Here is a 14,614-nt window from a genome sequence, read left to right as displayed (position 1 = left end):
GGCTGGTCTCGAACTCCTGAGCTCAAGCAATCCTCCCGCCTCGGCCTCCCAGAGTGCTAGGATTGCGGGCGTGAGCCACCATGCCTGGCCAATGGTTTGGTCTTTATTCATAAGTTCGGTGAGGTTTTTGTGACCGGAAACACGCGGTAGGAGCTCCCCTCTTGTTTATATCAATGAGCTTATGGTCACGTTGGTTTCACGGCCCGGCCTCTCACTTCAAGTGGCCGTGACAACATTAAGGGAAGACTCACTCCGTGCTCAAAGCCTCAATCTCCACTTTGGTCGCCTCTGTTGATGACGCACCTTCCATCCATGTGCCAGGCCCTGTGCTGGCTGCTGAGGGCCACCCTCACAGGGCTGTGTCCTCAACCAGTGACAGCGCGGAGTGGCCAGGGCTGGGGTGGGGGACCCGACCTGGGAGGGAGGCAAGGAAGGCTTCCAGGAGTCGGCAGAGGGAGCAGAGAGTGGAAAGGCCCAGAAGCCTGAGCCCTGCTGGCCACCGGCAGCCAGTGTTGCAGGAGGCAGAGGACCTGGTGGTGGAGGGTGGCCAGGGCTGGGGAGGCCGCATGAAGCCTGCCGAGGGGGTGGGACACCCTCTCCACGACAGGAGCTGAGTGGAAAATTCCCGTCCGCCATTCAGATGGCTCCATTGCTCACGCGGCCCTGGAGGGAAGACCACGGTGGCCATTCCCGAGGGAAGATGGTGGCCAGGTGGTGGCAGAGGGACAGAGAGGAAGGGGTGGGAGGGGCTTGGGCCAGTGACTGCAGCTCCTGAGAGGAGCCAGCGGGAAGGCGAGTTTCCTCCCTCCCGGGCTCCACCTCCGCCTCTTCCCTGTCCCCCGCTTCTGGTCTGCGGGGCTCTCTCAGGAGCACAGCGCCTCATGCCACGAGCTGACCTGGGTGCCCCCAGTCTGGGCCTCCCCCTGCCCAGCTCACTCCAGGTCACCCAAGTACAAGAATCCACAAACCTCCTCGCCTGCCACTGCGCTATCCGTGGACAGATGCCAGGGGCAGCCTCCTGCTGTCCCCGCCCTGCTGCCTCGCAGTGCCAGCTGGGCCCCTCCTACCGTGGACCCTGGCCTGCCCTCCCCAAGCCCCCCTGTGCCCCTCCCAGGGACCTTGGCCAGTGTTATAAGGCACGATGGTCACAGTTGACTTCCAAACCCCCCTTCCTGAGGCCCAGCCAGCTCTCTCACCACAGACCCTTGGGCAGGTCCCCTGGAGCCTCTTGGGTGGTCACACAGTGCCCACCTCATAGGGCGCTGGAAGGAATCACACTGAAGGCGCGTGCAGTGCTCAATGGATGTTTTCAGAAGAGTTGACAGGAGGGGGAAGGGAGCCTGGGACGACCCCCATGTTCCTGGAGCAAGGGGAAGCCAGGCCTGGGGTCAGTGGGCATCTGGGGAGCCCGCCAATTGTGCAGAGGCGGGTGTGGGAGCAGGCGGGTGCCTGGAGGCCTGGCCCTGCCCAGGCTGTGCAGAAGGACCCCCACCCCCACCCCGGGGCTCCTCACCCCCGAACTGACAGGCAAAGGCAAGTCTGTCTTGGAGTCCCCTTCCAGCTGCCTTGCAGAGGCTCCCAGCTGAGCCTCTTCCTGGCCTTCTAGGGACAGAAGAGGAGCCTGTCCGTCCTGGAGGGTACAGGCTTCCGCGCGGGCCAGGCTCTGGGCGACAGGTGAGACCAGCATCCCCCGCCTGCCCCCACCTCGCCTGGCAGGGGCGGGGACGGCTTGCGCTGCCCGGCCTCCTCCCTCTTCCTCATTCCACGGCGTCCCCCCGCCCCAGCTCCATGCACCAGCCCGGCTCAAGTGTCCGCCCCTGCTCCCCAGGCTGCCCCGGGACACGCCGGCCTTCAGGGAGGAGCTGGATGTCCTAAAGTTCTGTGCAAAGACCTGTGGGTGGCCGTGTTCCAAAAGCAGATGGACGGCCTGTGCACCAACCACCAGGTGGGTGCGCCCCACGCCCCTCCCGGTCCCTCGCCACCCCTGACTGGCGGCAGAGGTTGAAACCAGGGAGGGCCGAGGTGGGGAAACCCCTGTTGCTGGGTGGCAGGAACCCAGGTCTCCCGTCGGCAGCCACAGCCCTTCTCGGGTTCTCTGTCCAATCCTCTAAGGGAAGCCAGGCGGCTGCAGTGGGACAGAGGGGCTGCTGCCACCAGCACGGAGCCCCCATGCGGGCAGAAGGCCCCGGGTGGTGGCAGTGCCCCACCTCGCGGGATGCCGCTTGTCTCCATCTGGCCTGAGCTCCTGTGGAGCCCACGCTGTGCCCAGCTGCTCCAGGGGCCAGGTCCCCAGGTTCTCACCGCAACCCTGGGAGGCAGGGACTGTTTCCCGGGAAGCCACGCAGCCAGGGGGCAGGACCACGGGTGGGCACCAACCCCAAGTGGGGAAGCCTCGGACCGTTCCCCAACTCTGAAGTAGGGGCGGCCACAGTGGTCTTGAGGGAGGAGTCCTCCCAGACCCCAGCCCCGTGGGGTGGGGCTGCTGGGTCCTGGCTTCCCCTCCTCCCCCCGAAATGTACAGGCCCAGCCCCGACCGGCCTCTCCCGGGCGCCCAGGGGACCTACGTCCTGCAGGACAACAGCGTCCCTCTCCTCATCCCTACAGCCTTGGGCCTGCAGTACCTGGAGGACGCACCCAAGGTATGGGTGGGGGCACTTCCTCCACACTCCCTCCCCTGCCTACCGACCCCCCAGCGAGGCCTCGCCCCAGGCCTGGGCCCTGGGTGCTGGCCGCCCCTCTCCTGCCACAATGGTCTGTGTCCCCTGCCCCAGTTCCTGGCCTTCACCTGCGGCCTCCTGCGAGGCACCCTCCGTACGCTAGGCTTCCAGAGCTTGGTCACCTCCTCCGTGGCAACCCTGCCCGCCTGTGAGTCACGGGGAGGGGCGGATTCTCCTCATCCTTGTGTGCTGGGGGCTCCAGAGCTCTCCCTGCCCTGCGTGGGTGCCAGGGAGGCAGGCCCAGACTGTCATGCCCCATTTTACAGACGGGGACTTGGGGGCCAGAGAGCTTATGTCACCTGCTCAGGCCACACAGCTAGTGTAGGCCCATCTGTAACCCTGGCTGCTTCCTTGGGGGGGGGTGCCGTCCCTGAGAAGAGAACACTCCAGAGACTTCTAACATGTCTTCCCAGTGCGGGAAGCCCAGTGGACATAGAGAGGTCACCCTGGTTGATGCTGTGGTGGGGGCTGAGACAGCCAGGTGGCGTGGCACTCGCAGCCTGCCTGGTGGGCTGTCCCATCAGACAAGCTGGAGCCCCATTCCTCCTGGGGGCAGCCTGCCCCAGAGCCTGCAGCCGAAACACCTCCCACCCCCAGTCATCTTCCCTCTGTGGGTTCCCCAGGCCCACTCGGTGGGGGGGCCCCAGGGCCCCAGTGGGCAGGACTGCACAATGCATGCCATAAGAGCCTGCGCTGGGCCCCTCCCCGGGCCCACACACGTGGCCTCCGTGTCCCTAGTTACTCACACAGCCCTGGGACGCAGGCCACGCAGGCCAGGTGGGCGGGAACACCACCCTTTAACTGGGAGGAAACTGAGGCCCAGCCCAGGCTGTCAGCGCGGGGTGGGATGAACATCTCTGAGCCATCCGGGCGCCCTCTGCCTCTCCCCGGGCCCCAGCCTCACGCTAAAGCCAGCCCTTCTCTTGCAGGTAAGTTCCAGGTGGTGGTCCGGAAATCCGGGCCCCAGCGCCCTGCGAGCTGAGCCCCCCAGCTGCCCAGGCCCTCACCCCCCAGGAGACAGCAGACGGCTTGGTCCAGGGCCCCCGGGCTGCTGCCTTTGGGGCTGGTGGTGGGGACACCAGGCTCTAGAGTCACACGGGCTCAAGAAGTGAGTACCAAAGGGGGGGGTGTCACAGGAGACAATAAAGGTTCTGTGTGTGGAATCAGATTCAAAGGGGGGCGTCTAAGGAGTGACTGTCACAGGTGCTGGGGGGAAGGGAAGTACCCCCTGCAGCACCCCCAAACCTCAGACCCTCCTCCTCTGGGCCCCGTCCACTCCCAGCCCTGGTATGAGCCCTGGAGCTTGTCACCTCCCTCCCTGCACACCTGGCAGGGGGAGGGTGGCCCCTGGTGGCAGTCTCAGCATCTCTGCTGTGTCAACAAGTCTGGGGCTGCCCCCTGCCCAGCAGGGCACACAGAACGGAGCCTCGCCCTGGGGAGCAGGGCTGGGCACGCAGAGGACAGGCAGGGGCGGGCTGGGGCTGCCAGGGCTCAGCACAGACTTGGGGAGACAGACACCCTCCCCTCTTCCCTCCACCCCCAACACGCCGCAGACACGCTTCACGTGCCTGGCAAATGAGTCCTGCCCGTCCCTTCTGCTCTCACTGTGCCACCACCTCCCCCATCTGCATTTGTACATCTGGGGCTGTCACACACCTGGACTTGTGCTTGGGCTCCGCCACCACTGCCTGATGCGGGTAAGTACCCCGGCTGCAGCGCTGTAAACCGAGGCTGGGGGTAAGACCCGCAGGGGACGAGGACGGGTCCCCTTTGTAACAACACTCTTAGCAGAAGGGCGCGTCTCCGCCTCGGTGGAGTCTGGTCTGCACAGCCCGCCTGGCCCTGCCTTGGGCTGCCGTCTCCCAGCCCAGACGGCTGAGCTCGCGTCCCCGGACCTGCGTCTGCCTTTGCACGCACAGTGCCTGCCTGGCCCACTGCCCATGCTCCTGCGCCCCCTGCCGTGTCCTGCAGCCACCCGGCCGCCGCTGACCGACCTCCTGGCCCCTCAGGCGGCCCTGGACCTGCCTCAGGAGTCTAGTTGTTACCTTGGGACACACCTCCTCTTGGGTCCCTCTGGACCTCTCCGCCAGGTGCTGGCACTGCCCAGTCCAGAGCCTGGCATTTGGGAGCCCTGGGCAGACGTTTCCCGAGTGAGTGGAAGCTACTCGGCTGCACCGCATGCTCGGCGCGGGGAGCGGGGATTGGCACGGAGGGTCACTGGGGGCTCGGTCCACGGTCAGACACGCCAGCCCTGCCTCCCCGAGGGCCCCGGGGGGCTGTGGGAGGATCGAAGGACCGTGGAGGAGACGCAGAATTGTCCCAGGTGGAAGGCAGCGGGCATGGCTCCGGCCACACGGGGGCAGTGTTTGGCCACTGGGCAGAAGCCTTAGAGGAGCAACATGTAGGCCAGGTGGGTCCTTTTGTCCTGTGTCCCTTCATCCTGGATACTGTTCCGTGGTCGCCCCCCCCATCACGACTGTGTACCCCACCACGCCGGCAGCACAGGGAGCCAGGCCTGGGCGGGGGAGGGCGTCGCGGCACCTCATGCCCCTCCGACCCAGCCCCACCTGGCCCTCACCTCTCAGGGGGCCTGTGCAAGGGGACAGGCACTCGGCGCCTGCGCAGCAGGCAGGGGGCAGAGCCTCGGCGAGCCTGGGGCAGCAGCCGCTGCCAGCGTTCAAATCCCCACTCTGCCTCTGTGTGCCCTGAGGCGAGGGACTTCACGTCTCTGGGCCTCAGTTTCCTCATCTGTGGAGTGGGCATCACGCCTGCCCCACTGGGTCGCGGCAGGGCAGAAAGGGGGCGTGTGTGCTGTCATCGTCCTATGGGAAGCGTCTAGAGCAGCAGCGGGCAAGTGGGTCAGCGGCGCCTTGCCGAGTGCCAGGCCCGAGCTAAGTGGACTCCCACTGGTTCCGCCTGACTGCGAGAGGCAGATGCCAGCGCCGGCCACCCAGCAATGAGGAAGCTGGGCTCAGAGAGGTGAAGTCACTTGCCCAAGGTAACACACCTGGAGGAGCTGGCATCTGAGTCCCGGACTGTGTTCCTCACTCGGCCGGGACTCTTCTCCCTGTCCCAGCGTCCCTGCCCCACCCCGCCCCCCAACAGAAGCACCCAGGGGCCCGCCGGACAGACCCCGTGGCCGTGTGCGCGGAGCCCCAGGCGGCACTGTGGGCCCATCGCCACCCCTCAGTCCTCGAGAGCAGAGAGCACCAGGCGGGCGGGCGTGCTGGGGAAGGGGCGGGGACAGGCGGGCAAACCGGTCGGGCGGGCGGGTGGCTCAGCCCGGGCCTCCCTCCGCTGGGACCTGCACTGACAGTCTGGTCTGGCGGAGCTGGCGCGGCAGCCTGGCGGGGCAGGGAGCTGGGGCCGCAAGGCCACCATCAGGTACCAGGGACCTGGGGCTGGGGGGGGTGGCGGGCGGGTCCCCAACCCTCACCACCCCAATTCCCTCTGCCCCTTGGACTCCCCATCCCTGCCCCCTGCAGCATCCTTCCCCCGTCCTGCTTCTGGCTCTTCTCGGTTTACACCCGGTACACCCCATCTCGCCCCGTGTGCTGAGCCTCTCCCCGCATCGGACCACTGCGGTTTCATTGCTTCCCCAGAACTGTCCTCCCTATTATAGCCCTCGTTCATCCCCCCAAGTGTACTCAGCACGCAATCACCCCGTATTCCTGGCTGTGTCCCAGTTCATCTCACTGGTTCCGTGTCCCTTCAAGCCGTACCAGCCTCCCACCCCCACAGCACCCCTCCTTAGTGCCCCCTAGCGTCACTCAGCTGCCACTCTGGCTCCCCCAGTTCCCAGGCCCACGTCTGCTCAGCACTCCCCAATGTCCTGGCTGCTTGGGAACTCCCGGGGGCCCCCACGCACCCAGCCACCCAACCCCAAATTAGCGCCTGGCCACCTCCAGCTGCTTCGGCCATCCCTCCCCCATCCTGACCCCCTCCACACTGTACCCTGACAAGCTCCCCCGAGGCAGGTGACCAGGAACACCTGGGACCAGGCCTCTCGCCTGTCCAGACTGTCCTGGAGCAGGGCAGGGACCCAGCCTCAGCTCTGCTGATGGTGCCCGAGGGGGCTGGTCGCTGAGCCTGTCCTCTTCCTCCCGCCACAGGAGCAGGTCCCCGCCATCCAGCCGCCCGGCCGCCATGCACAAGCGCTACAATGTCCACTTCGCCAAGGGCGCCCAGACCCCCACGGACTGCCACTTCTTGGACCCAGAGTTGGGGCAGCAAAAAGGTAAGGGTTCACTTTGGGGGACAGGCATGGCAGGCAGAGAGGCCTGGGAGGGGGCGAAGAACCGCTGTCCCCAGGAGGGAAAAGCCACCGGCACTCCCCGCGGAGGCATCCGCACAGTGGGGCTGGGGCTGGGGGACCACAGCCTCGGTGGGACCAAAGGTAGGAGCCAGGGCTGGAGCTGGAAGCAGGGGAGGCCCCCCTGGCCTGCCCCTTGCCCCAGTGTGGGAGTGGACCCCCGACCTCGGGGGCAGCAATGTGGCAGAGTGAGGAGAGGGAGACCCCACGCTGCGTGTGTCTCAGCGAGGTGGGGGCTCAGCATCCGGTGGTGACCGCAGGTGCTCAGGGTGGGGAGGGGGCAATTACCTCCCATTAGGGCTGATTCAGCCTCCTCGGGGCCTGGCGGGTGCCCAGCCTCCCTGGCCAGGGCCTTCCTGCCACCCTGGCCCGAGCCCAGGGACAAGGCCCCCTTCCCAGGCCCTGGCATATCCCCTCCCCACGGCCACCACCATCACTCCGGCCTCCCCTGGATCAACCAGGCCAGCTCCCAGTGGATTCTTCTCTGCCCCGACCCCGCACCGGGGACCCCACCAGGACCGACCTCAGGCGGCGTCCTCTGTCCAGCCCCTTCCTTGGGCGCCTCTTCCCTCCGCCCACCCGTGGGAGAGCACAGACCCTGGGTCCCCTCACATCCCCCTCCTCGTGGTGTCTCTGACTTCTCTGGGGCCTCTGAGGTTCCCAAGAATGCTCTGGCCCAGGCTCCACCTGAAGGCTCCGCCAGGCTCCTGCTGGTGCCCCCAGAGGTCAGGGACCCAGGCCCAGTCACCCCCACTTCCTTCCTTCCAGGATGCTGTCATCAGTGGTGCCATGACGCAGCGGCCCTGCGAGTCCACGGGCCCTGCCGGCCATCCCCCCAGTCACGCTGGCAGCAGGCCTACCACTGCCACAAGGGGGTACGTGGCAGCTGCCACCAGGGCCCCCAGCCCCCTGTCCTGCAGCACCGGCGGCAGCCCCAGCTCCCACCTCCCAGCCCCTGGTGGCAGCAGCTCTGCGCCACTCCCAGGGCCCAGAAGGGGCTGCCTGCTACCACCAGTGCCCCCAGGGGACCGGCCAGCGCCCCCCAGCCGGCCCCCAGGCCTACCACCTCGCCTAGCACAGCACCCGTCATGGCCAGCGGCGGCCCAGCCCTGCCCTCTGCAGCCGGCGCCCTCCTGGAGCCCAGCGAGCCCACTGATGCCCGGCCCCTGCCCGCCCCAGCGGCCTGCGGCTCCTTCACCTACAGCTCTGGTGCTCACCCAGCCCTTGAGGGCTCTGTGCCCGGCTCCTGCCGCCTCGCTTCCCGCCTGGGCCTCCTGCTCCCTGGCTAGCACCTCAGGCCTGCCCTCATCCCACGCTTTGGTCCCTGCCCGAGAGGGGCGCTCACCCCAACGCCGGGTCTCATGCTGCTGCCCCTGCTTCACCTGTTAGGGTCTAAAGCTTCCGGGCCAGGCCTGTCCACGATGCCTCTGCCCCGGGCTGGGCTTTAAGGGCCTCCCTCTCCCTCTGCCAACACCCCGGCTCTGCTTTCTCTCTTCCCAGCCCTCCCTGCCCTGGCCCGGCAGGCCACAGGGGACGTGGGAGGGGGGTGGTGGCACCAGCTTGCTGGCCAGCTCTGGCGTCAGGGAGACAGACCAAGCTTGAAGCTGCAACAAGAGGAAGGGAGCAGCCTGGGGAGCAGAGAGGACAGTTCCGTGTTGGAGTGACCCCCTCACTCGCTCATTCATTCATTCATTCATTCATTCTGTAACTAGAGACTGAACAGCCACGTGTGTGCCAGGCACTATTCTGGGGGTGAGGCAGGAGCAGGCCCGGCAGAGAGCCGTCTCCACGGAGCTCACATTCTGCTGGGGGTAGGGGCAGTTGGGGGACACAAGATAAATAAGAAAGCTGAAAAGTGCCACCCAGTGACAGCCACAGTGGGGGACAATAAAGCAGGGAGAGGCGATGGGGTGTGTCACAGTTTGCAGATTGAACAGGGTCATCGGGCCAGGCCTCATGCGACATTTGAGCAGAGACAGCGCAGCAGGATCATGAAATGCAAAGACTAAGGTGGCAAGTTCCAGGGACAGCAAGGAGGCAGGAGTCCAGGCGAGAGGTGCTGGCAGCCTGGCCAGGCTCATGTGCAGCAGAGGTGGGGACATGTGGCTGATTTCTAGGTCTGGTTTGAAAGTAGAGCAACAGGGACCAGCTCTAGGTCTGTCACAACCTTGTCACTGGAGCCTCAGGGCCATGATGCCCATTGCACACTCAGGGAAATAGAGGCCGGTGAGGTGAGGTCACCCTGCGATCTGCCCGTCACCTCAGCCGACCCGTCCAGCTGCTTCCACCTGCCTTCTGGGCTCTGCCGCCAGGCGTGGCCTGTTTCCTGCAGCCCACCAGGTCTCTCCGAAAGTGGGCTGCACCCTGAGGCTGGCCCAGCGCCCCCATGCGCGAATCCTCCCTTTTTGGCACCCTAATTGCAGGTCCAAGAAGCGGACCTGCTGTCTGCCCCCTACAGAGGGGACGTTGCGGTGCTTACGCATGGCGCCCAGGGCCCTGAGTGGCCACTCGAGACAGTAGCGTTAGCCCAGAGCCCAGCACTGGCCAGACCCTTTGGCACCCCTGCGCCCTAGCGTCTGTGCCGCCCCGCTCTTGAGAGCGCTGAGCCTTGCAGAGGCGTCTCCCCAGGTCCTGCAGAGAAAGGTGGTGGGGCTGAGACTGGAACTCGGGTCTGCGCACCTCTGTCCCAAGCCTGTGCTGCGGTGGGATTGGTGACTTGCGGGCGTGAGGGCGCGGTGAGGGAGGGAGGTCAGGTGAGGGTGGGTGGGAAGCTGAGAGGGGCCCCCACGCTGGTGCCAGGCTAGCAGAGCAGGCAGGAGCGGAGCGGGGACTGTGAGGGTGGACAGCGGTGTCTTAGCACCCGAGGGCCTCGTGTCCCAAGAAAGGCCCTTGGGATTTTCCTGGAGGGGACCACAGGTTGGTGGCCCAGCCAGCCTGGTGATCCAGGGCCAGGACAGCCAACTTCCCACAAGCGTCTGATCTGCGGCTGGGGAGTGTCCAGCCTCCCAGCCTCAGCCTGGCGGGTCCACGGCTAGATCCTCCCGTAGGCTCCAAAGGGACAGATGTGGCCCTGGCAGTGGAGGCTGCTGGGGGCCACAGAAACCTCCGTTGCAGGGTTTGACCTGAGTCACTTCCGGGGGTCAGGGAGGGGATGCTGGCGCAGGGAGGGCTGTGAGGGGCAGACGGGAGGAGGGCAGTGCCCGGCCAGCTTCGCTGACTCAGTTTCCCCACCCCCAACTTCCAGGCATCCTGACAGAGGATGACGTCTACTGCAGCTGCCTGGCGAAGACGCTCTGCCACGTGCCCGTCCCTGTGACTGTGGGTTTCTATGCCCCCTTCGGCTGCCGCCTGCACATGATGCTGGACAAGATCACCGGTGAGGACGCGTGTGTGTTAGGGGCGGGGGATCGGGGAGGATGAGAAACGGAGCCTCTGGTCCCTACCCAGCTCCAGCCGTCCCCAGATCCCCTCGCCCCGGCCCCAGCCCAGGCCCTCCCGTGGCCACACCTCTGCCCCCGGCTCCTGCCCCACCTCCCTCCAGGTCCCCACCACCAAATCCCCTCCCAGGAACTTTTCTGAAATACACACGTGATCCTGTCCCTCCCCTGCTCAGAGCCTTCCGTGCTCCCCAGCACCCGAGGGAGAGAGCCCCGGGTCCTCACTGAGGCCGCAGGCTCCTGCCAAGCCCCCCTGGCCTCTGTGTCCCCCGACCCACCTCTTCTCCGCAGCCTGGGCCTGTGCTGGGCCCTCACCAGACACCTGACAGACAGATGTTAACTGAAGACATGACCTAAAGCCCAGCCTGGCTCCGCGGCCGCTTTGACCTCGTTCACCCTGCTGGAGCTCAGACCTCAGCCCGAAGTGTGGCCACAGGGGCCGGGGGTGACTGTCCTCCTTGTGCCCAGCCCTGGTGCAGGCCCAACAGCCTTTCATTCCTGAGCACCTGCTAAACGAGTCCACGTCCTGCCCCTGTGTTGTCACAGAGGAACAAACAGGTTCCCGGGAAGAGATTAGGATATAAGGAAAAAAGAGACAGCATCATGGGGAGGTCCTGCTCTGTGCTGGGTGACTTAGTCACTCCCTGCGCTCAGAGACAGATCCTGCCCCCGACTTCTCATGACCTGTCCTTCACACATTCCCCCAGTGCCCAGGGCACACAGCAGTGATCAAGACAATCAGGGCCCTGCCCCCCTGGGGCTCACAGTCCAGCAGGGGTGACAGACTCGACCTCAGACAGTGATGACCCAGAGTGAGAAGAGCTAAGGGCCCTTGACCCAGCCTGAGGATCAGGGAGGGCTCCCTGGAGGAGGAGCAGCAAGGCAGGGAAATCGCACTTCCTCAGTGTCTCTCATTCATTCCTTAGGACCACCCCGCAGCCCCCCAGCCTTCCCCCCTCTAACTCGGGACCGCTGGATCTGCCTCCAGCCCCTTGCCCAGTCCTGGCATTTCCGTGTCCCTTCTTGCCCCGCCCCATCCTGTCTCCTCTGAGGGCTCTACCACTCCTGACCCCCAGCCTCGCCCTTAGAGCGCCCAGCTCTTTAGGGCCGTCCAGTCGCACTTTCTGAAGTCCAGGCCGCCTCCGGCCGGGTCTCCCGTTCTCTGCTTAGTGCCCGGGGTCTCTCCAGGGGCAGTCGGGGGCCCTCGGCCGCTCACGTCCCGCCCTCCCCCACAGCGCTGATGCAGCAGGAGGCGGCGCAGCGCGAGACGGCGGAGCTGCAGCACGTGCCCTGGCGGCCGCGGCCCGTGCGCGGCTGGAGCGTGCCGCGCCTGCTGTGGTACCTGGTGTTCCTGCAGCCGATCATCACCGAGGTGCACCTGCGGCGCAAGAACGTGCAGTTCCTCTTCATCCGCTTCAGCGCCTGGCAGTACGCGGGCACCGACAAGCTGTGGGCCGGGCTGGTGACCACGCTGTGCGAGGGCATCCGCCACCACTACGGCGCGCTGCCCTTCAGCGTGTACTCGGTGGTGGGCAACAAGCCGATCACGACGCCGGGCTGCTGCGAGCGCGAGTGGCACTGCCGGCGCCGCGTGTGCCTGGGGCTGCTGGCGCTCGTGGCGGTGCTGGCCCTGGGCGTGGGCCTGCTGTACCTGTCGCTGGGCGGCCGCGAGCACGGCCACGGCGGCGGCGCGGGCGGCAGCCTGCTCAAGGTGTTCGGCGGCGCGGCCACCACGCTGTCGGGCTCGGGGCTGCTCATGGCCGTGTACTCGGTGTGCAAGCACCTGTTCGTGAGCCAGCGCAAGAAGATCGAGCGGCTGGTGTCGCGCGAGAAGTTCGGCAGCCAGCTGGGCTTCATGTGCGAGGTGAAGAAGGAGGTGGAGCTGCTCACCGACTTCCTGTGCTTCCTGGAGATCTACCAGCGGCGCCGGCTGCGCGTCGTGCTCGAGGTCACCGGGCTGGACACGTGCTACCCCGAGCGCGTGGTGGGCGTGCTCAACGCCATCAACACGCTGCTGTCCGACAGCCACGCGCCCTTCATCTTCATCCTGGTCGTGGACCCCAGCATCCTGGCCGCGTGCCTCGAGAGCGCCGGCAACATGAAGGGGACGGCGGACAACGGCTACCTCTTCCTCAACCGCACCGTCACGCTGCCCTTCTCCGTGCCCATCATGGGCCCCCGCACCAAGCTGCAGTTCCTGCACGACGCCGTGCAGAGCCGCGACGACCTGCTCTACCGCGAGATCACGGGCAAACCGCGGCCGCTGGCGGGCGGGGACGGGGGCGGGGGCGGCGAGGTTGCGCAGCTGCTGGCGGTGGAGACGCAGGCGGGGCCCGAGCACGCGCAGGGCCGCGTGGACGCCGAGGCGGCGCGCAGCATCCAGGAGGCGCTCTTTTGCCTGCACGACGAGCGCGACTGCCTCTACGAGTACGTGCCCGACAACGTGGTGTCCATGCGGCGCATCGTCAACACCGTGCCCATCACCGTGCGCCTGCTGCAGCAGCAGCAGGGTGACCTGGGGGGCCCCACGCCGCGCCAGGCGGTGGCTTGGGTGGTGCTCGCCAACCAGTGGCCCTGCCGCCTCAGCTGGGCGCTGCAGTGCCTGGAGGACCGGCAGCAGGCCGGGGGCGCGCCCGAGGGCCGCGCGCGCCTCTGGGACGTGTTCCGCGACAACAGCCGTGAGCTGCACACCATGACCAAGGCGTTGCAGAATGTGCTCGACCTGGACGGCGACCCCGAGCTTTTCGAGCGCTTCCTGGGGGCCGACTTCCCCTTCACTGTGGCCGAGGCTCAGAGCCTGCTGCGCTGCACGGTCAACCTGGACCACTCCATCCGCCGCCGCATGGGCCTCATCCGAGCGGTCAGCGCTCTCAAGCCCCCCAGCCCGCCCAAGTCCCCTGCCCGCGACGCCCCCCACGCCGCCCACGGAGCCAACAGCGCCTCCAGGGCGTCCCCGATAGGCCATGCTGCAGGACACGCCAGCGAAACGCACCACCCCCGGGACCGAGCCCATGGGAGCAAGCCAAGGCCCGTGGCCTGAGCGCGCTTCAATCCGGGGGAACCCAGGCCAGGGGGCCTTGAACGCAGCACTGCGCAAGCAGCAACCGGCAGCAGCCTCTCCACCTGCCCGCGCTGGACGCAGGGGGGCAGGACCGGGCCCAGGGCCCAGGATCCAGGGTCCGAATGAGGCCTGCGGGGGCTGGCCACACCAGATGAACCTGTGAACTAGAGGGCGCGTGGGCAGCAGCCCCAGGAGCAGGGCGGCGTGCCAGTGCCCGTGTGCGAGCGCAGGCACAGGACCAGCCAGGAACTCGGGGCACAAGTGCAGTAAATGAAGGAGTCAAAGCCTCGGGTTGGTCTTTATGTCCTGGTCTCCTGGCTCAGTGGGATGGGGGGCTAGGCCTGCCCTGTCCCACAGTCCACTTTCTCCCCAAGAAGCCAGGCCGGAGCTGCCCTGGTGCCTCAGCTGGCATCCAGGCATCCTGGCAGGTGGGGCCGCGTGGGCGGTGGGCGAGGCCGCGGGGGCGGAGGAGATGAAGGGCGGATGGCCCAGTTGACTTAGGCAATGGGGAGCCTCAGGGGATCCAGGTCCTTGTTCTGGCCGGCTCCTCTGTGAACAGGGCAGGCGTCATTTCCGAGGGTGGTGTCCCTGGTGGCCTCAGCAAGCTGCTCCGTGTCCCAGAGTGGCTCTGCCCTCACGGTAAGGGGTTAATTAGGCCTCACTGGCACCTTAGCCAGTTGGGTGGGTGGCACCGCCTCCCCCAGACAAGTAACTGTCTAGAGCGTACCTGCTTTTGGGGTCACGCCAGGACCACCCAAGGGCCACTGGTTAGTCACTGACACTGAAACCACCTGATCAGCCCCTTGATGAGGACAGAGAAGTTGAGCAGAGATGGGGACACTTGGGGGACACGCAGGGTCTGAGGCAGGGTCAGGCAGGGTTTTACCAGGGCTGGAGCTTCTGCCTGGGTGGGTGGCTCACCGCCTTCCCTGTCGAACAGGGGGACAGAGACCTTGGGTGGGGCTGTCGCTCCTCTGTGCAGTTCCTCGTTGGTCAAATATTTAGGCACCTAGGCCTGTGGGCTGGGGAGATGGGGGAGGGCAGCAGGGACTGAACATACCCTGGGACCAGAGGTCATGGGTGTGAC

The 14,614-nt window shown here is 66.4% G+C and overlaps 2 protein-coding genes across 2 annotated transcripts in view; both read left to right on the top strand.

The window, feature by feature from the left end:
• The window catches only part of TRAPPC6A (trafficking protein particle complex 6A), an 11,143-nt gene extending 7,444 nt beyond the window's left edge, over window positions 1-3,699 (top strand). Inside the window, exons 2-5 of the mRNA XM_012653240.1 lie at window positions 1,829-1,945; window positions 2,556-2,639; window positions 2,772-2,865; window positions 3,647-3,699. Of these exons, the coding sequence (XP_012508694.1) occupies window positions 1,829-1,945; window positions 2,556-2,639; window positions 2,772-2,865; window positions 3,647-3,699 (348 nt within the window). The remainder of the gene's footprint in view (window positions 1-1,828; window positions 1,946-2,555; window positions 2,640-2,771; window positions 2,866-3,646) is intronic.
• A 3,164-nt stretch (window positions 3,700-6,863) lies between these two features.
• Window positions 6,864-13,506, top strand: NKPD1 (NTPase, KAP family P-loop domain containing 1). Its single transcript, XM_012653328.1, has 4 exons — window positions 6,864-6,954; window positions 7,798-8,238; window positions 10,274-10,405; window positions 11,702-13,506. The coding sequence occupies exons 1-4, from the start codon at window positions 6,864-6,866 to the stop codon at window positions 13,504-13,506; spliced, it is 2,469 nt and encodes an 822-aa protein (XP_012508782.1).
• The last annotated feature ends 1,108 nt before the right edge of the window (window positions 13,507-14,614 follow it).

The sequence above is a fragment of the Propithecus coquereli genome, unplaced genomic scaffold (genome assembly GCF_000956105.1).
Source record: "Propithecus coquereli isolate 6110/MARCELLA unplaced genomic scaffold, Pcoq_1.0 Scaffold42, whole genome shotgun sequence".
NCBI lineage: Eukaryota > Metazoa > Chordata > Mammalia > Primates > Indriidae > Propithecus > Propithecus coquereli.
Note: the sequence above shows the minus strand (reverse complement) of the source record. Positions and strands in the feature narration are given on the sequence as shown.

Coding starts and splice junctions, on each gene's coding strand:
- NKPD1 (XM_012653328.1), top strand. CDS start 6,864: ATGCACAAGCGCTACAATGTCCACTTCGCCAAGGGCGCCCAGACCCCC. Junction 6,955..7,797: donor AGAGTTGGGGCAGCAAAAAG/GTAAGGGTTCAC, acceptor CCTTCCTTCCAG/GATGCTGTCATCAGTGGTGC. Junction 8,239..10,273: donor CTCCTTCACCTACAGCTCTG/GTGCTCACCCAG, acceptor CCCAACTTCCAG/GCATCCTGACAGAGGATGAC.